A 24,477-nucleotide genomic window follows, 5' to 3' on the forward strand; every position below is an offset into this window, starting at 1 on the left:
CCAATTTTTTAACATAGAGGTTTCTAATAGAGAGAAGACTGAAGCAGAAAACAGGAGAATATGGAAGTGCCACAGTAAACCAATAGAGTCTAAAAAAGTTGTGGTTAATCAGGTGATCTGAGAGTTGACCATTGAATGACATTTCGGTGTTTATACAAACTTCAAAAGAATCTGTGGCAATTCTATTATTCCATTTGCCTGGAGAAGGGAGTACAATTGTCATTCCTTTGTTTGCTGAATTTTGTAATAGCACACCATTTCAATTTATAGCACTCGATAGCCTGGGCATTATACAAATTTACTCTGGAAGATACTGTATCAGCTGCTCTAGGCATTAGGCAACATTAGAACTGAATCATTCACCGTGAATAAATTATTTGGTTAATTTTGCAGTTTTTCCTGTAAGCTGAAATATCTGCCAGCATTTACAAGTAGTATTTCTTGCTACTACTATTATTATTAGGAAATATTCTGAGGCATAAGGGCCATCAACTCCAGGTGAAAATAAAAGACAACAGGAAATCATTTCCTAACCACCCTTTGTGCCAGCGACCAGCCGCTCTGTTAACCACCGTACTTGAAAGTATAACATTGAGCATTGTCAAAAACCAAAAAGAATAATTCATGCTCCAGAGAACTCGCAATGACCTTCAAATCTAAGCATACCATAACAGTTTGATCAATATTAACTGTATCTGCTGAAAGAAAAAGTAGGAAAAGACATAAGAAAAAACAAATCCTTCACTTTATTTAATTCTTATAAAACTGTCATCTTGAGGGGCATAAATAATGGTTGGATTTTTTTTCTCCACAAAACATAATGGAACCCCTTTTCAGTATCACCTTAAGTGACCATGGCTATTAACACAATATCTTTCTAAGCATATGTTTTCATGGTAGGAGGTGAATACCAGCAGCATATGTAGCATAATTATAGTTATGCCATAGTCTTCTGTGAGAGTTCTTCGAAAGGACTGTACAAGTCACATTCCCCTTCACCTGGGTGTGTTCATCTTACAACACTTTTTATATTGTGGTTTATTGAATTTTCCTTTTATCTTGCTATTTAGGAAGAATAAGAATGGAAGCGTTAGCATGATCTGAAAGTAAATGGATTTTGTAATCAGGCTGCTGGCATTAAATCTCAATCTCGCTCTCTGTCTCTCTCTCTGTCTCTCACACCCTCACGCATGTACACATTCACACAAATATATCTAAGTATATATATATATTCATCAGATACGTTAAGTTTCTATTTTATGCTGTATATTTTATATTATATATACACACGTGTAGAGAGGAGGGTGTGTATATATATATATTTTCAACACTATTTAGACTCCGTTATGATGGTCGTTATCAATTAAAATAGAATTTGGATTGTGACTATTTAGCCAAGCTAAGTTCCAAAGCTATCTCATATTTGGGATTCTCTTTAGTGCTTAATTTCCCTGAACAGCCTTCCTAACAGCTGGCTCCAATAATTTCAGAGTTTTTCATTGTCTCAGATGTTTTATACAACATATGCGTGTTTGCTGTATGACAAGGTGATTTTTGTTGTCCTCAGCTTAATAAACATTATTATTTAAGGATTTCACAAGGTCAGTGCGAGGAACAGTATTTCAAAATTTGGTTTTCTGTTAACTTGGGTATTTGGCTCCTTTTCTCGTTTAATCTTACTTGTCTGGGGGAGAGATTGTTTTTGCTTAATCTTCTCAAGTAAAAAATGAGTCCCATTTTACAGTTAAGTATACATAAACACACCATTTTGACTCTATGTTGAAAACTGAGGTACCGTAAATCATCACAGAGCCCTTCTTATTAATCCTGAAAAAGCGGATTGCATACATTCTCACGAGGGTCTTTCTTTTTCTGACTACACAGAGATGTAATTAAGAAACTGTAGTCATTACAAGGAAGTCAGGCAACTGAAAATGTTGGGTTAAGGGTCTACTAGAAAATACCTATTTAAAATTATCTGAAATGTGCAAAGCTCTCAAAAATTGACTGTATTACTAAGAAAAAATAACAGAATTCAGAGCAGTATGATGAACAGATGGGGCTTTTTTTGCTTAGGTATAGCTAGGTGTTTTGGGAGTTGCTTAAAATAGGCATCTCATGCCAATTTAGATGCCCTAGAATAGCTCTCCTGCTCCTCCTCTAGAAGGGTACTGCTCTCCCATAGCTTCTCTCATATTTATCAGCCCCTTACAGCTGTTCTGGAGACATTTGGGTGTCAACATAAATACTAGATGCCTATGTGTACGTAAGGGAGTGTCACCCCTTATGTGTACGCTGTAAATGTAAATACATTTTGTATGTTCCCAGAGGAAGATAAACTAACCTCCCTTTTCTTTTATTCAGAGATTAGTCTACTCTTGATTATTATTTTCACCTTCTGTGCCTCTGTCATATTTTCAGTGTAAGAAACTTTGTGAGTTTGCTACGCGTAGCACTGAGCTTCCCTAGAGAGGGTGCTTAGCTCTGCCCTCTGACGGGGATATCCTGGTCTCCGGCGTTCAGGGGGACTCTCCTGGCTCTCACTGGGAAAGGATATTCCAGCTAGAGATTGAGTCTGCTGGGTTTAGGTGGCTAGTAACTGCTTTTGCCAGGCAGATGCATTTCAACTGGAAGAATGGTGTAGCGGGAAATGCTACAGTCAGTGTTGGAAAGGTGTCTACCCTGGCTCTTGACAATGAGACTTTTTCTGAATAGCTTTTTTTTTCTTCTACCATAGTTTTTTTTAGAGAGCAAAGAACCCAGAACAATTAATGAAGAAAAGGTAAAACCAGTAATACTCCATTATAAGTCACTGGGAGGTGGGTGCATGTGTGAAGGGAAAACCGTGCGCTCATGGTAATGTTATGAGGAGGTGTTTTGAAAGATTAGACTCAGATCTGTATGGAGAACAATCTCATATTTTGCTCTCTAAGGTAAACCTTTGACGTTTTGTAGTGAAAAGTACTAGGGAGAAAGGATGATTCAGGAAATTAATGTCTAAATATGGTGTCTATCATCCCCAAATAATCTATTTGAAAGCACGGATCATTTCTCTCTGATGGTGTGTTCAGCCATGTAGAGGTTGATGGTTGCTTATCATTAATGTTTATCTCAGAGGAATTCTGTTACAACTAACACAGATGTATGTGGTATGTGAAGAAAACAAAATGCAGTTGTTTGGTATCCAGGTTAAAGGTGTCCTAACAATTTTCAGTTTTAATGGGAGTGAGGTTTGTAGATTCTTCTTTTTCTTCTTCTTTTTTTTTTTTTTTTAATGAAAAAGCTGATTGCATAATATATACCAATAAGCTGCTATTTTCCACCCCAAAGTTGTTTGAATATAGTGCAAATGGAAAAATTCAGGGGCAATTCATTTGCTTAAGAAAGAGTATATAGGGGCCTCAAGATTTGGTACATAATATTATTTTTAGTTCTTTAAAATGAAATCCCCTGTAGAAATGTAATTTAACTTTGGAGATGGGAATTAAATAGAGACAAAAACTAAGCTGTGTCCTTCCCACACTTTCTTGAATAATATTGGCAATGCAATAGATAAAATCTAATTACATCTACTGTGCGTGCGCACACAAACACATGCTTACCATCACAGTCCTAGAAATATACACAGTGGTTTATCATTGCTAGAATTGGACTTCTCAATTATTTCTGTGTGCAGATTAAACTATGGAAGATTTTTAAGTCATCGTATAAAGCACTGTGATACAATGGCTTGGTTTATACTATATGTAGGTGTTCATCTGTGATTTCTGTTGTGGAGAGTCTTTGGATTTATTTCCAAATATTTAATAGGTATTCAGTTACTTTAAAACATCTAAAATTTGTAGGGCTAGGTTAGAAGTCAGAAGTCAATCATCCAGTCCAGAAAACAATTGTGAACTTGTGCAATTGCAAATGATGCTATTAAAAAGGTGAGGGAAGGAAGAGACGATACAATAGATAGCTTTTCCTTTAACCAATTGAGTCAGATGTGTGAAGCATCATGTGGCAGTTGCCTCTGCTGTGTGTGTGGTACACAAAGTCCCAGGTTCCCAGGAGCAGTCAGACAGAACTGATTTTGGAAAGGAGATATTTCTGGCTCTTCCACTATGCACCTTGCCCAGAAAGGCTTTGACAACTTCATCCGCCTGCTACGTATAAAACTGCTCTAGTTTTTTTCACAGCAAGTGCTACAAATCCTCGAGCAATTTTGAATTACCTAGATATGGCAATGAACCATTTCCATCCTAAAGGAAAAGACATCTCCCAGAAGAACACATCCTTCCTGAGTGTACAAAGAGCTCTGCAAAGCAGGGACAGCTCAGGCTGTGGCTGTTAGTCCTATTTGTAGTCCTTTTAGAGACCATCTGCCTGTTCAGGAACCTCACAGGAGGGAGGTGAAGAGAAACACCTCCTGTCCCAGGAGCATCTCCGAGATTGGCCTCCACTTGCCAGATGGATGCCATGAAGTACAGCCAGACACTGAGCAGGCACATTGACAGGCTGTCAAATCATTGCTGTAGGTAGTTTTTACGTATTTGTAGATAGGGCCAATGAAGCCTTCAGCAGCAAGAGGAAGTGTTTCTGGACCAACTCCAATAATTTCAGCTCAAGTTTACCAAAATAGCTTATGGATGTGCATATTGGGGCATTGCCCATGACTGGACAGAAATCATCTTAGTCTTCATACAATTGATTTTTGTTGTTGTTGTTGTTATTATTGTTAGGTATCATGCAGTTACTTGCACTCTGCCAGTAATTGCTCAGTTTGCTTGTTTACATTCAAAATGCAGTGCAATCTTCTTATTAGATCTATATGAGTATCCTTGATTTAAGTATTTTTCTTAACATGGAAATTAAATATTGCTAGAAACCTCAACATAGAAAAGAGAAATCTGTGATGGTGTAAATAGTAGGAAAAAAATGTGTTTATGGAACCCATATTTGTGTTGGCAAGTCATCTGGCAAGCAGGGCTGTCAGAAGTGCTCTAGCATCTCACATGAGATGACTAGAGAAAGAGTTGTGCAATCATGCCGGAAAGGCATGTGAGAAGGAGAAAATCTGATAAGATTATCTCTGAGATAGGAAAGAATTGAACTGCATAGCAAAGTCAAAAGAGATTACAAAGATGGAATTCAGTTGACCCAAATGCATAGTCATCTTCAGCAGTGACAGGAGGATATTACGGTAACAATGCATGCTTTGACAAGAAAATTTCCAAGATATTTGAAATGAAAACTATATAAAATATAAACAAAGGGAACTTTAAAGATGTGCAGTGGAGTTGAGCTCTGTCATTTAGTCAAGCACAAACTTTGGAAGAGAAGTCAAAGAAATAATGAGTTTGGCTTGCTTTTCTGTCATAAGTATGCTAGAATTTTTGCTGCAAGTGATGCGCACGCAAATGGATTCTAGTTTCAGCAGCAAGTATATATGTTAAATGGGTTGTAAACAATTCTGCTTATTTCAAGTGTCTGAAATTCAAAGCTTGATTTTCAGTCAAGCTTGAAAGACCTCACCAGGACATTGCTGTAATTTCCAAATTATTTCAGAGAAAACGAAAAAATGGTTGCTGATCCTTGGAAAAAAAATTTGGATGTGAAATCCTGAATTGAAAAGCTTTGAGGAGAGTTCAGAAGGGTTTAAGCATATTGGAAAGGAATTCAGAAACTGTTTCCAAACTGCTTCACTCCAGAATATTCAGTGGCATTTTTATTAGGTAAACTGTCAATCTACTAAATAGGCTTCATTCAGACAATGAATTCATTTCATTGCAGACAATGAATTGATATTCATTTTTTGTTAGGCGAGATTATTTTTAGCAGAAAGAATCTTCTTTGCAAAGCCTACCTCAAAGACTTCCACATCATCATCAGGTAGAAAGGCATTCAAAAATATTAATTTTATGTTAATGTTTATGTTTTTATGTTAAATCTCAGATAAATCATTCACATTCTTTCCATGAATTTCAGCTGACTTTGATTTAGACCTTAAATATCTTATGAAGGAACAAAGGCAGTTTTGTGTATGTTGTGACCACTGCGAGATGAATACTTTCCAAAGAAAAGCAGGGCGGGGATAATGGTCATCTCACCACTATCGTGAAATTATGGCGCATCCAGTTTTCTATTCATCATTTTATCTTTCAGCAAAATACACGGTTATGCCCAAGCAGTGGGCGCATCGGCACATCAGAATATCCAGTTAATTCGAGTGATACATTTTTAAGGATTTTACAATGCATTTCTTTTTAGAATAACTCTGTCATGTTATACCATTCTCTAGTACTTAAGGCTGCAGGACTGTGGAAACATTAAGGTAATTTCAAAACTCCAGCGCTATAAATCTAGCGTGAGTTCCACACAGAGCGAGCAGTGCAGATTCTCTCTGTGCATGTCCCTTTGAATCTTTGAAGTGGCAGGAAATATGGGAAAACATCCTAAAACATCAGAGGAAGGAAATTCACTGCTTATATAAAATGATAGTCCTGGTTATAGAGTAACGACCTCCCCATATAGGAGCCCATTTTGGCTTTAAGGAGGTAAATGAAAGGCGTGAAATAGAGCACATTTTGCCACTCCCAGTGTTACGAGGTCCCAGCAGGGAGAGACTGTAGACAGCTGAAATAAGTTAAAGCAGTTCATAAACCGCTTAAATTCTGGAGCTAAGCCTGGCCCAGTGTTCAGAAGCACCAGAGAAATGAGTTTTGAAAATTCTTGTTTCTCCTTTACTGCTGTGCAAATATTTGGACAAAAGAAGATGTAATTTAACTTGCATTGCTTTATGCTCTTGCTTGCCAATGCACACAACGCAATATACTATTGAGTCAATTTTGTGTGGTCGTTTTTCCAATTAAAATCTTGATTATTGATTTATACACAAGTTATACTTTGCAAGGAAGTGCTTTAATGAAAAATATATTTAAATAATTCACTTAATAAAACCTCCTGAACATGTGATGCATAAAGTAATTAACAGGTTGCAAAATCTGACCTTATATTTTTGTGTTATCCTGATTTTTGAAATGTGAGCTGTTTAAAGCTTTTATCTATATTCACTGTCTGTTTCATTTCCTTTTTTATTTCCTGTGCCCAGCCAAACATCTCAGCAGACAGAGAGAGTCTCCGCATTACCTCAAGAAAGAAAGACAACCAGAGCATCCAGGGGTGTGATTCTCAAGACGTAAGTTTAGTCTGCTTACAAATCAGGTCTTAGTATAGACTGCACGGAAACATTTTAAAGCCTTAGACAATTATCAACGTGATTTACTTTTCCTAATCAAGCTGGTACATATATTTTATAAGCTAGCTATACTCTGCATTAAAGTGCCGGGGAGCAAATGCTCTTGGCTGTCAATTTGTGCTGGTGCGCTCTCTGGGTTTGTTTTACAGACTATCTAATAGGACTTGTAGAGCTTTTGCGGGGAAAAAAATGGTAGGAAAGATGTCATTTGATGCTTAACCATTTCAAGCACTACTTGTACTCGCACGGCTGGGTGGAAGAGCTGCTGGGTCCCGGGGCCGTGCAGACCGCTGTTTACATAGCATGGCCCTCGTGATGCGGGCGCAGCTGCTTCGTTTGGCAGAACAAAGCCTTTGGGGAGGTGTTCAGCTCGAGCACTAACAGGTGGCAGCGTACCAGTGTAAGCAGGTAATTTTGTCCACTGCCAGGCAAGGAGAGCTACAAGCTTCGTTCTTCTTATGACACATCTGACAGAAAGCTAAATCTGCCTCTTTTTTTGAGGCAAAACTCTCATTCAGGCAGCGTGATAGGAGCTGTTAACGTATATCCCAAATGGGCTTATTGTGGCTGGGATTATAACAATGCAAATAAAACAGGAAAAAATGACAGAAGAAAACAAAGCGTGCGAGAGAAGATTTGCTGAGAGGGTGTACTTTCTGCTGGGTCGTCCAAAAACACAGTGCCATTTTGACTTTAGCAAGTCTGCAGGTGAAATGTAGAAGACAGCAGGAGCAAACAGGACACAGTCACAGCAGCTCTTGAATGCGGTGCTGAACACCTCAGCTTCCTCCAGGTGTAGCAGACTGACCGGGAGGTAAGCGGTAGCTTGCTGGTGGCGATCACAGCAATGCAGAGCACTTGTAAAGAGCAGTTTGGGAAACAGGTTTCAGTCAGTCAATTCTTAACAGATTGTAAAAAGCCGTATGTATTATCCATTTATTAAGAACATTATAAACGACTTCCCCCTGCCAGGTCCTCCTATCTATCCAGGAGAAGAGTGCAGAATTTGCCATTGGACCTTTCTTAATGTCTAAAGATGAAGGAAACTTCAGTTCTTATTCATAAAAATAGCAGAAGGAGAGGAAAGAATAAGATGCAAACGCAACACCTTGATGTGAGGGAGCTGTAAACAGGGTGATATTTATGCCTATTAGAAACAGAATCTCCAGTGTAATTAAAACAGTTGTAAATATAGGAAGATATATCCTCTTTAACATTAAATGGGACTTTTACTCTATTTTTGTGAAAGGCTCATTTGGAGCCTTGGGTGTTAAAACATCCCAATTTGTCAGAATCACTTGATTTCACTTTAAATACCAGACAAGCATAAAATATGAAAACCAGAAGTTTTCTAGTAAACCTGCCTCCTGATTAAAGAAATGGGAGCAAAATTTTAAGAGAGAACCAAAGCACTAAAATAAGTTTTTCACAACTGACCTAGCCTTGACCACTTTTTGTCCCGCCGGTTGCTCACAGAGCTGAGCAATTTCCCCTGCTGTTGTTTAAGATGAAACTTTCCTCCTTTCTCTTACGTGCACTGTCAGTCTCAACGAGGTTCAAGCTCGGCTGCAGCAAACGCTCCCCTCCGGAGATCTTCTCTGTGTTTACAGTCATGTTGTTATCTTTACGCAGCACGTTCATCTAGATTAAAAGACTTTCCTGATGGTCACGACATTTTTAAGGTGGGCAGAATACGTGACGCGTTGCGCAGCAGGAGGGGGTTCAGCGCGTGGGCTGCCCGGCGGTCCTCGCTTGCTCTGAGCTCGTCCTGGGCACTGCGTGGGACGTACCAATAGTACCGATGGTGATCTGACACTGGCATGACAACCGCTTCCCACCTTTTATCGTTGTTTTTGTATCTTATGTCATAAAATATAAACGTTCTAGAGACAAGGAGGAATGCAAATTAAATACTTTTGAAAAAGGAACTAAAAATGTCCCTTTTTTCAGTGAATCTTAACTGATTCATGATTATTTCAAAGATAACATCTTAAGTCCTTGTGGAACTAGAAGCAGTTCCTTCTCCTAGGGGACTACAAAGCTGTGATTTGCACCTGTGAACACTACCACTTTGAGAAAATTCCAGACTTGGGAACATATTAGTGTTTTTCTCTCTGTCTTTTTTTTTTTTTTTTTAAATCCTGGGTGTGTGTGTGTGTGTGTGTGTGTGTGTGTGTGTGTGTGTATGTGTATGGATTGGGGGGCAGGGGGATTATTTTAATAGAGGTTTTTACAGATCCTAATGAGAAAAGTATAGCTGTTGGTGGTCAAGAACACTTCCCCGTGTGCCATTTGTTTAAAAAAAAGAAAAAATGTTGAGGCCAAGGAAAAAAACATGATTATGCTTAAAATTAAGATGTTGCTTTAAAAACCTAGTTTTTCAGCAATACTCTTTCAGAGCTCTGCAAAGATCTTTTATTTGTCTCTCTGATAAAAATAATTGTGATTTTTGACCCGGGAGAATTAGTGTAGTAATGTTCATTTCAGATTTTAAGGCAAAAGAGAGCTAAGGTAAACGGCTAGTTGTTTGCATCAACTGATATTTTTGGTCTGTGTGACTAACCATCTCTCTAATTGTCTCTAATCTGCTAATCCTGTTGCAATTTTTCTTTAATTAGTATGAACATACATTTAACTATAATGTAGTTTATATTGGAATGTAGACAAATGAAATTTTATTTACAAATGGGATACAGGCAGGCCAAATTAGATAAATTCATTTGGAAATTAGATGCTTCTGGCACCTTTGCTGTCACAACATTTGACATGGGACTTGTAGCCATAAGTAGGTAGGACATCTTGTAATTCAAAATTCTGGTTGCTTAAATCGTCTGAAATTTGCCCATAAAAATAAGACAATATCTTAACTTCAGTTTTCTTTTAAAAGGTCCTATTACTCTTGAGAGTTAGTTTTACCAGAGGAATGTCATCAGTAGTATTTTTCTTAGTCTTGCCCAGAGACCTTTTCCTTATGGCTGGCTCCTGAAAGTCTCTGTGCAGAAATCTGAGCTCTTATTGATGCATCATTTCCCTTCTCCCTTGCAAAAGCCAGCTACTATTACCCAAGAATGTACTTTGCCTTTTTTCGCATCAAATAATCATTATGCATGTGACATGTGTCTTTTAAAACCATCTATGTGGTAGTGTTAAAACATCGGACAATTTTTAAAATGATTCTTTGTTTCCCACTCTCATCTTAGATTTCTTGCTCTTTGTCCTTGCAGAGTCTTTTCTGATAAATAAAAGTGATAGTGCTTTTATTTAGTGCTTTAATTTCCTGCAGTAAACAAACACTGCATATTCATTAATCATTCAGTGACAAAGGACAGAGAGCGTTGGACCAAAACATACACATGTTCCTAAGCAACCACGCCATTTAGCCTCATTTTTCTCTGAGTTTCAATTGCAGAGCTTTGATCATGTTGTACTCGCTTCCCCAAGGGAGTAATGAGAGAGAAAAGGAATTACTGTAACAAAATTTCAACATGATAAAATTCTCAAAATTAATTCAGTAATTCTGTTCCCTAAATGAGGACTGTGAAGGTCATAGGGAGTTAAATCGAGTTAGCTCTGCCATCTACTCAGTACACTCTGCTCTGCAGTAAGAGAGAGGTATGGAAAACTGCAGGGGTATCTTATGGAAATACATATGCACACTTGGCATGTGTCTTGTACCGTATCTTAATAAACAGTGAGGGTCATATGAGATCAAAATATAGATCTATTACGCAGATCTGATAAAATCTGTCCTTGAATAAACTGTAGACCTAACTTGGCTAATAATGTTATTTACGCTGCAGAATGGTGTTTTAAGAGAAGAACATCTATCCTGTATATTACCATGCTTATGGCGTATTTTTTAAAAAAAGTTGAATTATGATTTTGAAATCCAGTTTAATCTGGATATGGATATAGTTTGTGTATGTTTTAAAGGAACATGTTGTAAATGCTGTATAAATGAGCTATTAAGGGAGTATTTCATGGAAGTATGGGAATTATTGTGACAGGAGAAAAATGAGAGAATAAAATATCAAGTCATATTCAATAGTGGGTATAACTGCATGAAGTACTACTGACTTCATTGAAGCTGAACATTATATGCTAGTGCAAAAAACTCTCTTTTAAATTAACTGTTTGGCAACAGTTCCCTTCAGAAATTGGAAACTTCATAATATTCTCCAAAAAAAAAATGAAGCATAAGAAATTTGAAAATATCTGCTCAGCACAGGAAGAAAAAAATGTAGCAAAGAACTGTGTATTTTAAGTATTAAAGAGCAAAAATACCATGATCCCAAAATTGTCAGTCAGTCTGGGGTAGAAGTAGTAGTAACATTAGTCAGACCAATTAGTAAAACTTAGCACTCTTTACAATAAAAGAGCAGCATACATTTGCAGACCATACATGATTATTGACAGATTAGAGTTTAATAAAAATTCAAACATCAAGCCCATTGCAACATTTGATAGAGTTTGTAATTTTTTGATGAAATGTGCCACTTTCCAATTTTAAATGTAAATTATTTAAGTTCTTTCACTTTTAATTAGTTCAGATTTGAAAGTTTTAGCAAAGTTTGTCTTTTAAAGGTTTTAGATCGTTTGAATCGATAACTCAAAAAAAATACAGAAAAATCTTTAAATGCAAGTTGCTCTGAATCCAGTTCCAAAGAGATACCTCATCTAAGCATAGTCAAACTTCAATATTATGAAGTCCTCTTTCTCTTCTGTGAGTTATGCTGGTTTAAGCTAATCAATGCCATCATTAGTGAGCAAATCACCAGGCTGCTTTTGCCCGTACCGCAGCTGCTGTGCAGTAGAGCTGATGATACTGATTTAGGAGAGCAGGTTTGATACAGTGGCAAGTACCGCTTGCACCAAGATATCTAGTTTCTCAGTTGAGTTGATGGTGCATCCCTTGCTTCTGTATTTGGACTGGCTTTAAGAGAGCTAGCTCAGTCCTTTCTGCTGCGTCGTGCTCTGTAAATGTATCCCGCACGTCTCCTCGGGTGCTCGCAGCAGTGCGTGGGAACGCTGCACGGGAACCTGTGGTAGCCTCTGCAGAGTCTGAAGGGCAACGTGTGTCAGTGCTACGCTTTAGCAGCCAAGGAAATACTTTATTACTGTAACAGTTCAATATATTCTCGCTTATTTAAGCTTCTTGACTTCCCGTCCACTTGTGATAAGTTGCATGATTATTTGAGCAACACAACATTATTTTCTTATTAACTGCATTGATACAGTGAAGTGCTGGTACAGTGACCTTGTTTGGCAGTTTGCGGGTCAAGTTGCATAGTTCAATAGCCAAGGGAGTGCTGAATTTTAACTGGCTTTTTTCAAGATTCTCTTTAAATGAAGATGCACACTTGGGTAATCTACCTTCATAATTTACACACCCAGCTGTGAACTGCTCCAGCTCTGCTGTATAATTTACTAGGTGAACTGAACACCATGACTTCTGAAATTTTGCATGCTGTACTGATCAAGCTGCATGTTTCATAACCAGGATTTCATATAAAGGTACTTTGCTAATCAAACTGCATACTAAACTGATCAAGATGGAATACTATTTTAAGGCATATGCTGTGTCTCAATTATCCTGTCTCGTTAAATATCTCACTTAACTGTTCCAGATATTTTGAATCCTGTTGTACATACAAAGTGTATTGCTTAAAGCAAAATGCACTGCAGTATGAAAACTTTATTTTAAAAACACAAATAAATAAATCATTAATACATTTCTTAAAGTTTAAATAGAGCAAGTAACACGAGCCCTCAACACCACTAAATTCAGTGTGCTCAAGTATTTCTCTACTACGTAGAAGGAAATCATAATAAGCCTTCTGTTTTGTTTAGATTAAAAAAACAGTTATAAAAATTAAAATTGTTGGCAAGGCTCAAATTTAAGGAGATGTTAAGAAGAAAATAGACAATTAGAAGAGAGTGAATAACAGTAAAAATAATGAAATGTCATGGTCAGCTAGCAAACAGACTTGAATAATGGTTTCTGCAATTTCTTTTTCCTGAAGCCTTTTCCTTGAGAAAGGTCGAGCTCTCACTACTCAGAATTGTCACTGCTTTGTATTAAAGCTTTTACAACTGAGTGTTCAAGCACTTGGTCCTGCTTGATGCCTTATGTTCAAAATGCAGCATATGTAGTTTAATGAATAAAATGTTGTGTTATAAATAAGCCTATAAATTACAAAAAGTATGGCAGACATACTTGAATAATCAATGAGAGTGTAGCATACTAATGGCAAGGCAAAGAATGCTTCCATAAATAAAATACATAGGCTACTCCGTGAAAGTAATTCATTTGTGGGTGAAATTCTGGAATCAGTCACTAATGGTTAGATACAGCTCATTAAATTATTATAATTTTTATTATAATAAGGTAATATTAGGGAAGGAAAAAAAGCTTCAGAGAAATGTGTCTTTCCATCTTGTTAGATTCATAAAAACCATTTCAAGGGCTAGTCACCATTTAGTTAATAACTGCATAGTTGGGTAAATACCGGCTTAGAAGTATTGAAGGTTTGTCTCCTGAATCTAGAAAGAGGATGTTGCTCACCGGGGCGCATGCTGGTGAACCTAGGCTGGAGTGTATTTGACTGAGAAGTCTTTAGGTACTAAAGGAAACATCTGCAGCAGAATCCCTCTCCATTTCTGATGAAATGTGAGCCACACTTAAAGCCTGAGGTTTAGCTGTATGAGGCGAACAATGAAATGCTCCAAAAAACCCTTCTGCCATGGTAACGTATGCATTCTTTGTGACCAACGAATCAAGCAGATAATCGAATCTCTAAAACGTCAGTTTGAAATATATTGAGAAAATGGGAGGTTAGTCTAAAAATGCATTTAGCTTGCATTTGGTTTTAAAATAACATCATGGACATCACAAGTGGATTTTGTGAAATATTTGGAACTGCAGTAGTGTACTAAGACAGGGAACGCAGGGACTGTGCTTCCGAATGAGACTTATTTAGTCTACCACCTCCGCTGCCTTCGTCAACAGCCAGCCAGACTCCTTAAAGGGAGGGATAAAAAAGCACAGAACATAGTTAAGGGCAACTCTGTTTTGTTCTAAATAGCAGGGGGGAAATAGACTTAGGTAATGAAGCTAGAATTTGAGAATATTGTTAACTTTTTTGTTATTGAGAAGACCTGGTTTCATAAATGCAAAACACAAATAAATACGAAGGGTCAAAGAATTACGTGGAGAGTCTTCAGATGGCGACCGAACAGTAGCGCCTTTTCCCTGCCGCTCCGTGAGACCAGCGTAGATTTAAACCTTAGCTGTGATCGATGGAGATTTAGGGGAGACAAAACTCTTTGCTCTGCTTTGTGATGTGCCGACTCCTCTCCGTACAGCTGCAAAGTGTTTTCACAGCACAGCTGGCGAGGCAGTCCGTCTTGTCAAACGCCGTGCTCTCTTGGCATTCAAAAGGTAGCACCCCTTGAAGTGTTTTTGACAAGGTTTTAAATTGCAACCTGCTTTGGTATGGTGGTGTAAGAGAAGTCAGTGGGTGCATTAAAGTAACAAGGCTGATTTGAGATGGTTTTGTCTGGAACCTACTGCCTTTCACTTTTTTTTTTTTTTTTTTTTTTCCCCTTCTGAACATGTTACTACTCGGGTGGTTTTGATCTTTTGTCACAGTCTTGGCATTTCATTAGCTTTTCTAGTGATATCCTTGCCAAAATAGTGTATTCATTGGAAGAAAAGCAATCGGTCTTCCCTGAGAGAAACAGGGAGTGCTGCTTTCTGTCCAGGGTGAGCGTCTGTACAAGCACACGTCGAGGGGGGTGCCAAACTATACCACGCCTCCTCCTGTACTTAAATGTACTCACAAATAGGGGCAAGGAGTGAAGAGCTCTGGGCTGCAAGCTGGGGCCGTGCTCTCCTCTCTGGCCTTAGCAGGGTGCGTGGGTGTGTGCGTGGGAGTGTGCGTGCGTGGGTGCGCCCGCCAGAGGGATGCGAGTGTCCTGCAGAGGGACTTGCTGAGTCAGCAGCTTCCCGGTCCCTCTGCCCCCGCCCTCCCATTTCCAAAAAGGACTGCGGGAGTCCTTGTTGCGGTGGGAAAAACATAGATATTAGGTCTTCGCTGGAGCGCTAATATACAAAAATCATGAATCAAAGCCTGGGAAAATCCAATCGTCTCTAAAAATCTCATCTTTATGAAATAGGGAAACCACACAGGCAATGTTTCAAGCCCTTGTTTTTCTAAAAGCAATTATATCTGCATTTTGCTGCTTTCCACCATGTCAAGCTATCATTGTATGTTTTTGTAAGTAGAGTTACCTCTCATGGGAGTGAATATGACAGTAAGAAGAGAGAGAGAGACAGAAAAACAAACAACAAAATCTTTCCACCACTTGGCATAGCAGAAACTATCAAAAAAAAACCCCCAAACGTTTGATATTTATTTCTGTCTGTATGTCACCCAAACCTATGAAAGGCATTTTACTGTGTTAGTTTTGTGTTTCCAAATTGTTTGAATTCATCTTTGTCCAAGGTAAAAGGGGTGTGTGTGTATGTGTGCATGTATATTTATATGCATGTATATTTATGTGTATATATAGACGTGTGTGTGTGTATACATGTATGTACATACATACACAAATATGCACGCACACACACACACCCTATATTTTCTGGGATTTTTGTTTGGTTGTTTTTAATCCAGTTTACAGTTTATAATAGGAGATAGTGCTGTAACCATCTGTCTCATCTCTTGGGAACAGAACTGACTTAAAATCGAGAACAATTGTAAAGCCAAACAGATATACAGCACAGCCATAGCGACTGGTTAGGATTCTGGCTCTGGTGCTGCTATTGATCGAGGACATACTTAGGATCATCTCTGTTGTTCAACCTGTAATTTATTTGTTAGTAATACCAAAGATTTCATTGTGACAAGGAATCAATAATTAATGTTGTTTTAGCAGCATAAAGACAGAGGAGTTGACTGCTTTGTTTAGAAAAAATGTCCCAGTCTACTGTCTGCTCCCCAGTAGTCATCTGTCTTATGTGGTACGAGAAAGGATAACAGCTGCGAGTCAAAAAAATATGAAATACCACAGACATTTACTTCTGTTTTCCTACCAAGATGGATGGCCCTCAATATTTGGTCTATGAAAAGAACTAAGAGGGATTAATCACTTATAAAACATTGTTTTTATTATCAGGTGTTATATTTTTTTTTTCTCTAAGGTAAGCATTTCTTTTCAGTATCACTTAAATGGTTGCCCTCCCATATTTTAGTTAATTTCCGTTAACATTTCTTGATTCCTATCTCTCTCTATTTTGTTTGTGAGGTGGCCTGAAACTTTTTGGTGTATTTATAAAGTGACCTTAAATTTCACTAGTATTACTTCTGTCCTTTTCTGTAAATAACCTTGCTTTTTTGATCTGTTGCATCTTTTGCTCTCAATCTGAAATCCTCAAAATTTTCCTTAACATGACTAAGCTGAACACACTGTTTTAGCTTACTCATTAATAGATATATTAAATACCAGTTCTACCAGGACCTGAAGCTTTGAAATGTTAAACATGCATTAAAAATTCCTCCTCTGTCTTCTCACTCCTAGATCTTTATCTATAACATTAACTTAATACTCATATTTCTTTTTTTTCGATAGGAAAAGGAGTGGATGTTTTATCAATAGTTTTAAAAATGTATTTTTTTTAACCAACGCTATACTGATTATTCCCTATTATGTAATATTCATGCAGCTTTCATTAGCTGTTTTGTATAATGGGGAGGAGTGAAGGATTCGCTATAAGTCACTTCAATTGCATCGTCTCAGAGGCTGACTTTATTAGCTCAAACATGACTAAAAATGCCCTGAAGTGCTACTTGGCAATATCATGGTCTCTCTCAAAGGTTTCAGTAGAGGGGCAGCAGTCCCCTCTTGCAGTAGTTTTCTTCATAACACATTTCATTCTCTTATTCACACCTGTTCACAGATCAGCTTTGTTACAGGCAAGGGACTGTCTGAATTTCTCAAGTGCAAAACCAATGAATTTTCTTCCCTCTTGTCAGTCGCTTACTTTTTAGTTAGCTCCAATCTAATGTCACTTGTACAAAGCGTATTTATACAATTCCTTGACATTTGATTTGTATGTTAGGGTGTTTATTGTCAATGTTCTCTGCTAGGTGAGGTAACTTTTATCCTGCTATGATTTAAACTTCTATTGGATGAATTTAGACTTAATCTCTATTTTCTCAAGAACGCCTGTCTAGGAAAAAAGTCTTGAAAAACACCATTTAAACAGATTTTTTCTCTTGTTTTCATTCACGATTCCTTTGCCCTACATGACATATATAGCTTATTCTATCCTAGACCAATGTTATCGACTGTACATTTTTGAAATGTTTTAAGAAGCTGTAGAAATGTCAGCAAACTTGGTAGTGGATATTATTGGGAGTTTCTTACTAAGTGCATATTTGTGTTAATATTGCTATGAACATTTATATGTTAATGATTTTTGCACCTTATTTTTACAAATATATTGGACTATGTCTGACGTGTAAAAATATTCTATCTAGGTATGACTTAGCTTTGAAAATTTTCAAGAACTTATGCAAAATGGGAAGCATTTTAGAGGAAGTGTTATGTTAAAATTTAAAATAAGCAAAATGTCTCTTATGTTGGAAAGAGTCTTGATGACTTTAAAACTTGAAAGATGTTACTTCCTTTTTCATTTTCACTTCATTTGAAAGTATCAGCTCTTAATTTCAAAATAAGTAGAAATATTCCAGTGTGAGCATTATTTTAAAGCAATGATCAAAGATTACCCGTATTTTACTACATTTCACATTTTAATTTCTTCACCTATGGTGTCATTAATCCCAGTCCTGAAGGATACTCTTTCAGTAGAAATTTCAGTGCTGGGTAAATCTCTAAAGGCTCCTAACACAAGGCCTCTTTGGTTCAATACCCACTGTGTAGCTGTTCCAGCACTGGAATGCGTTTTACTTGTACTGTTCAGCTCTGTCTTTCCTCTGTTTTCCTGTATTAAAAATGATTTTGGCAAGGAAAACAACATTCTTGCTGCAATAAAATGACAGAGATGAATCTAGCAAGCCTTTCTGTACCTTGAGAGTCCTCCGACTTCCCCGTTCAATATATTCAGTGCTTATTATATAAAAGAGGTCTAGAAATGTAGAGAATGGAATACTAATAGAGAAGTCCTGAACTCTAATGCTAGTTTTCATCTGTTAATACTCATCCATGACAGAAGATTGTAATTATCTATCTGTTCCATGAGACCATTGTAGGAATAAACTACACTATTTGTAAAAAAGATTTAAACACAGAGGAAAAATCTACACAAGTGTTAAGTTGTTGGGTTTTTTTATAGCCACAGCAGACTATATGTGAATGATGGCAGAGTGGAATTCACTTAGCTATTACAACTTTTTTTTATTCCATCTCATCAACTAGGCTGAGAAAACATGGTGAATGTTTCAGGAAAATCATGCTTGTTGTAGGAAACAGCAGGCTTGTTTTAAGTAGTTATGTATGATATCTGTATTTTGCAGGTTGGCAAGACATGTTTGGGGAACCGCAATAATTCAACATCTCATTTGAAGGCAGCAGAAACAGAGACAAGCTTTCAGGTATTCTGTTTCTGAAATTCTCAAGTTTTTAGCAAAAGGTCTTGTAAAATACGCAATTACTTGAAGTATATTTACCCATTCTGAGCTCATACTTTTGAAATAGAGCAGCTTATTCAATTCAGTATAAGCTGTTACTGTACCAGATTTCATTGGATCTGTTCAAAATGGCTCTTGGTTATTACCAATTTGGGAAACTATTTAATGTTTGAAGAACTGGAGTATCCTAGTAGACAACTGACTTAATGAAGTGATTTCAATACCATTTGGAAGGTGAGAAGGAAGAGATTTCCAAAGCCCTTATATATCCGTGATTCTATGAAACAGCATGCAGCCATGTTACAGATGGGAAAAGTCTTAAGCAAATTGTATACCTGAGCTCTTCATTTGGTGGACCAAGAGGAAAAAGACAAAAATCACCAAAGAGGTGATTATAAAGCACTTTCAGACTTGTATGGTTTTGCATGAGGAATATCACGTTGTGATAGCTGTTTAAGGCTGGTGCATCTATTTAGTGGAAATGCAGCTCTGTGTGCGCTGTTCCTACCGAATTTTAACACACTTTTCTGTTTTCTTATATATGTGCATGTCACATATGAAATACTTACACCGATACTATTTTCACCTTCAACAGAAGTTGCACAGCCCTCTGTGGACTAAAGCTGAAGATAAAAAATCACCTGAAAGAAATGAGAGAAAGTTTGAAGAGTCTGTTAGTACAAAAGAGAAAAAACTCTAAGCACTACTAATCTACATTAAAAATGTTCTTTACTGGCTCCCGTCTTCATTTTCTTTTTAGTTCAGAGGCATGAAATGTACCTGGTTTCTAAAGCATGCATTTTTTCACTATTTTATGAATGTTTGTAAAATAGTCTAGAATAGACCGATTAGTATATTTAAGCAATAATCCAAAATGGATGTTTGAAGAAATGCTTTGTAATACAGTCCAGTTTTTGAAATATAATTCTATCCTGATCAGTAATTGCATATTATGAATTTGTTTTGTAAACAATTGCCATTCTCAAGTATCATTTTCTGCGTCTGTTCTACTTCATGTACCTTTACAACAGATCAGGATTTAGATCAAGTTAAGAATAAAAGGCAGTTAACACAGAAAAATATTTAAAAATCTTTGTAAGCATAGTTGAAGTATAGTGCCACTCATCAGAGTAACTGTAAAAATGGAACAGTAAGGATCCATGTATATTTACATTTCAGTAATACCATTTCAAGTCTGCTTACTTAAACAATAAAAGATGTTTTGTTTGTTTGTTTTTTCTAACTGCTATCACTTCTAGCCCAATTTTGAGCACTGAAATGTTGGCAGAAATGCAGAATTAGAGGGCTGGAGTTGGGAAGAGTTGTGGCTTTCAGGATTCAAGCGAAAAATTTGCCGATGGAACTCAGTTAAAATTTTACAGCTCAGGTACCAGTCTGATGGGAATTCAGTTCCATCCCTTACAGTGGTGCTGGTCCCAATAGGATAAATACACTTTAAATGGTAAAAATGCATTTTGTCCACTACAGGTGGTGTTTTCTCACTACAATACAGGTTAGCGTTTTCTTTGAGGTGCGCTATATGACTCCTAGGGTTTTTTTTGCTTTCTCATGGGTCACATAGTCTGCGGCAAGATTTCAAAGAAGGAAGAACGAATGCCTTCTCTTCTTTGGGCGTATGTCAGAGTCAATTGAATTTAAGAATTCACATGCCTCAGATGCTTGACATGAAAATCTTTCAAAAATCTGCTGCCTTAGGAGCAATGCCTGGTGCCATGGTTTATGCTTTCCACTTGCATGAAGAGTTTTGAACAATAGTAACTGTTGTAAGTGGTTGTTTATAACTTACTTCTAACTCCCTCTTACTGGGCACAGCAGTGAAGTAAAACTTTTCCTAAACTGATATTAATTTACTTATATTAATATACATGTCATCACTTTCAGTTCAGTTTAAAAAGTAAAGAGATAAAACTTCCATTTTACTTTGTGGTGGTCTCTGCCATACTCCTAACTTTTAAGATTTTACCCATCTTTCAACAGTCTTGTCCAACAGCTGTCTGTTCCTCCCTGTTGTGAATCAGGTTTCACATTGATGTTTTGTATATGCTTCTTCCCTACTCAAAAATGGATATGGAAAATAGTAGGTTTCACTGCCTGGAAAAATTCCAGAAATTCAGAGAAGAAAAGAAACTCATGAGCTGACTGAATAACAACTGAGTACTACTCAGATTAGCCATGTTAAGTGATAAAAGTGAAATCCTGACCACAAAGATAATCAGAAAAGACTTTTTATAGTTGATCCTGACCAGCATCATCAAATCGAGCCTGTCAAATACAATATGAATTTGTTTCAGGCAGTCTGGACCACGTAGCAGACCTTTGCTGCATTTCAGCTGTAGCCACTGCAAACCAGGTTGAAATCAGTCTGCTGCACTTCAAAAGTCTCAGTAAAGACTTATGATCCTATCGCATCTACAACCTAATTTTTGGTTATATGTCAAAAGTGAAGTGTCTTTGCACATGACATACGTTAAATGAAATGTCTGAGGTACGAGTCAGAAAGGCCACCAGAACTGTTTCTGTCACCTCTCTAGAAAGGACATGAATCTTCACGTTTGAATCCTGGAGAAATGAGGTAAGCTGTGCTACTTGGCATTTGTTTTACCTTTCTAAAGAATTTAGCAGTGCTGGCAAAACATCTACTATTGTTATAACTGTTTATTGTTGCTGGGTCTAAGAGGCAGCTTTCTAGGAAAATTTCTGGTGCTTTCTAGGAATTCAGCCCTGCTTTCTGAGAATATGCATCACCTAAATTGTATTTCACCACAAGGTAATTTACATAATACCTCTGTTTCCCGTCAGAAAAACAATACTAAATATCTGTTCTATTTTTTTTTTCCAGAAAGGTTCATTGTAAGAAGCTTTCTTTTAGCCATGGAGTCATGATCTGGGTTATATCTGCATGCATGTATGCTTTCACTTTTCTGTGTCACTTTTCCTCAGTGATACTGAAGATCAGATGAGATGGAACCATATTAGTGGAGAGAATTAATCCTTCCTTTTTGATTAAAGCTCTAGAAATTAATTCTGCCCAGTCTGAGGATTTACCTGACTCCACCTTCACATGGGTCATGGACTGCCAGGCATTTTAAGTTTGTTTGTTTCACATGTTGAAGATGGTGACCAGGGGAATCCTCGCTTACCTTCATCCCTATTATTTTTAAAATAATCCACACGATGTTTCAGAATTAACAAACGTACTAATGGACGCATTTGTCTTTTATCTGTATGTAATGTAGGTAGAGGTGCTGTATGTTGTAGGTACAGCTTAACAGGTCCTGGTATTCAGAAAATCCTAGCCATGCACCAAGAAGGCTGTGCACATCTGAAGAGAAGTTTATCCTTGGTAGTTATATCTCAGAGAACTACAGCTCAGAAAACACATAAACATCTTTTCAGTTTGAGAGAAAACTTCTTTTTAATTTATACATGGAAAAAAAAGACAAGATTTTGTTTTAGAAAAGGCATTGAAATGTATGAGAATGTGTGTGGGGAAAAGAGCAAGAAATTTGAAAAGCAAGGAAAAAAACCCACAAGAATGCTTCCAAGTATTAATATTGTTTGTCACCAGCAAAAGTGTTTACGTTTTCCCTCAGTGGATCAATAACCATTCTTTTATTCCAGCCACGAGTGTGAGTAGTTTCACGTCCCAGCGCTGGGATGAAGATAAACAGACCTTGCCATTTCCTCTGACTTTTAGCTGCTGGATGTTGTATAGAAAATGGTCATAAAGGATCTTCAGTTTATACAATATGAGACACGTTCATACTCATTTGGTCTCTCTAGAATACACTAAAAAGCCTCTTTGTGAGCCGGTTCGCAGAGAAGGGTGTCACTGGGTCTCCTTGCCTATGAGGGCCTCTCATACCACAGAGCAGCAAACAGCAAGGAAATGGTTTGTAATTTCCTGAGGTTGCTTAGGAACCAGGTCAGGGACCGTATCCTTCTCTCTGCAAATAAGAATTACATATAGGGAGACAAAATGCTTTTCTATTAGATGTTCCAACAGCTAGCAGTTAAAAGCAATTTCCAGTTTAGGAACAGGCCAAACATACTTAGTTTTGTAAGAGTGTGAAATGGATTTTAGATCATTTCACATTTTAAACTTCCATTTCAATTTTTCTATTTTAATAGGATTTTTTTAAAAAAATAATATTTCTATTTTAAACATCAAGAAATATGAAAATAATTCTTAGTGCTTCCCTGCTTAAGAATTAAGATGCTGAAGTCGAGTTCATTGTTGACTTTTCATGCTGAATTTTATATACAGAACATATTTTTTTCAGTTAACCCATAACCTGTGAAATTTATAAAGTTTTCAGTAATAATAAGCCATGAAAAGCTGAAAATTTCAACAGCGTTCCAGTTTAGATGCATCAATTACGATGTAGTCATCACGACTGACTTTTTTATTTACCCATGAATTTTTTGTGAGAAGGCTCTCACTGACTCTTGGAACATAAAACTTAAGGTGCATTCAGTGCTGTGCCTCCCTGGCCTTGTGACTTTCAAAACGCTGCCTCACTCTGATTTCTGTAAGTACTTCAGTATGAACGATATAACATACTACGTACTATAATATGAATATATCAATATGCGATAATATTGCTTTATTTTTTGAAGTCAAATTATGATCCTCAGATTAAAAGATGTTATATAAGCATATGAAGTATTAGCACTGTTTCTTGGCTTGCTTGTTTAACAAAAAATTCAGATTTAATTGGGTGGGTTTCTGGGAAAATCTCAAAACAGTATCTTATACATTACAACAGTTAATGTGTTTTTTTCCCCTACATTCTATGTGGTTTGAGCATTCTTTTTTTTACGTATGTTGACAAGGTGTTTATAAGGAAAAGTCTTATTCTGTCTCCACTTTAAAATTAAAAAAAAAAATTATAATGAAAACACGTAGCAAAATCTGTACTTGAAGTTCTCCTTGGTCTTTTATGTGATCATTTAATTTTATTTTTAGTGTTTCTTTTTAAAGTTGACTTTAAAAGTTGGCTAGTTTGACTAGGCGGCATACTTCTGATTAAATATATGTTAAAATACACTGCTATCCACAAATTATTGGTTTATTCAAATTAAGAGTTAAAAAGAAAAAAAGCCAAACCTTAAACATTAGCAATACCCAGAGACCATTAAACTTCTCCCCAAATACTCTTAAAGGTGCTGTGAATCAAGACTATACAAACTAGTGAGCTATAAAACATTTTAACTTGACTCTATTGGAATACTTTTACCCCATAAATTTTGGCCTTGATTCAGACCATGAAACAGCTCATGTGCCTAAAGTAGTTTATGTATGTAAATAATCAGACCAAAAAAGTTATCTTAGCAACTATTAGCTATATGTTCTCTAACTGAAAAAACTTTTTATTAAATTTCTGTAAGTTTTCTAGTGCAATAATATTAGAGATTTACTTTGACACTTTTGTAATGCAGCTTGCTTTGCACAGTAGAAGAAGAACCTCCTTATACGTTGATTCAGAAAGATAAGAAAGACAAAGAGAATTTTATTTTTGGACATCATGTTAAGGCTTGTGCTACAACTGTGCTGCAGTG

At 36.9% G+C, this 24,477-nt stretch overlaps 1 protein-coding gene across 3 annotated transcripts in view; it reads left to right on the forward strand.

Annotated features, from left to right (window-relative positions):
- LUZP2 (leucine zipper protein 2) overlaps positions 1-20,125 on the forward strand; it is a 208,027-nt gene extending 187,902 nt beyond the window's left edge. For all 3 annotated transcript variants that reach the window (XM_064512863.1, XM_064512864.1, XM_026121726.2), the window contains 3 exons: positions 7,094-7,180; positions 18,781-18,858; positions 19,490-20,125. In XM_064512863.1, coding sequence (XP_064368933.1) covers positions 7,094-7,180; positions 18,781-18,858; positions 19,490-19,594 — 270 coding nt within the window. In that variant the 3' untranslated portion in view covers positions 19,595-20,125. The remainder of the gene's footprint in view (positions 1-7,093; positions 7,181-18,780; positions 18,859-19,489) is intronic.
- Positions 20,126-24,477: the final 4,352 nt, after the last annotated feature.

This window comes from Dromaius novaehollandiae, chromosome 5 (assembly GCF_036370855.1).
Source record: "Dromaius novaehollandiae isolate bDroNov1 chromosome 5, bDroNov1.hap1, whole genome shotgun sequence".
Taxonomy (NCBI): Eukaryota; Metazoa; Chordata; class Aves; order Casuariiformes; family Dromaiidae; genus Dromaius; species Dromaius novaehollandiae.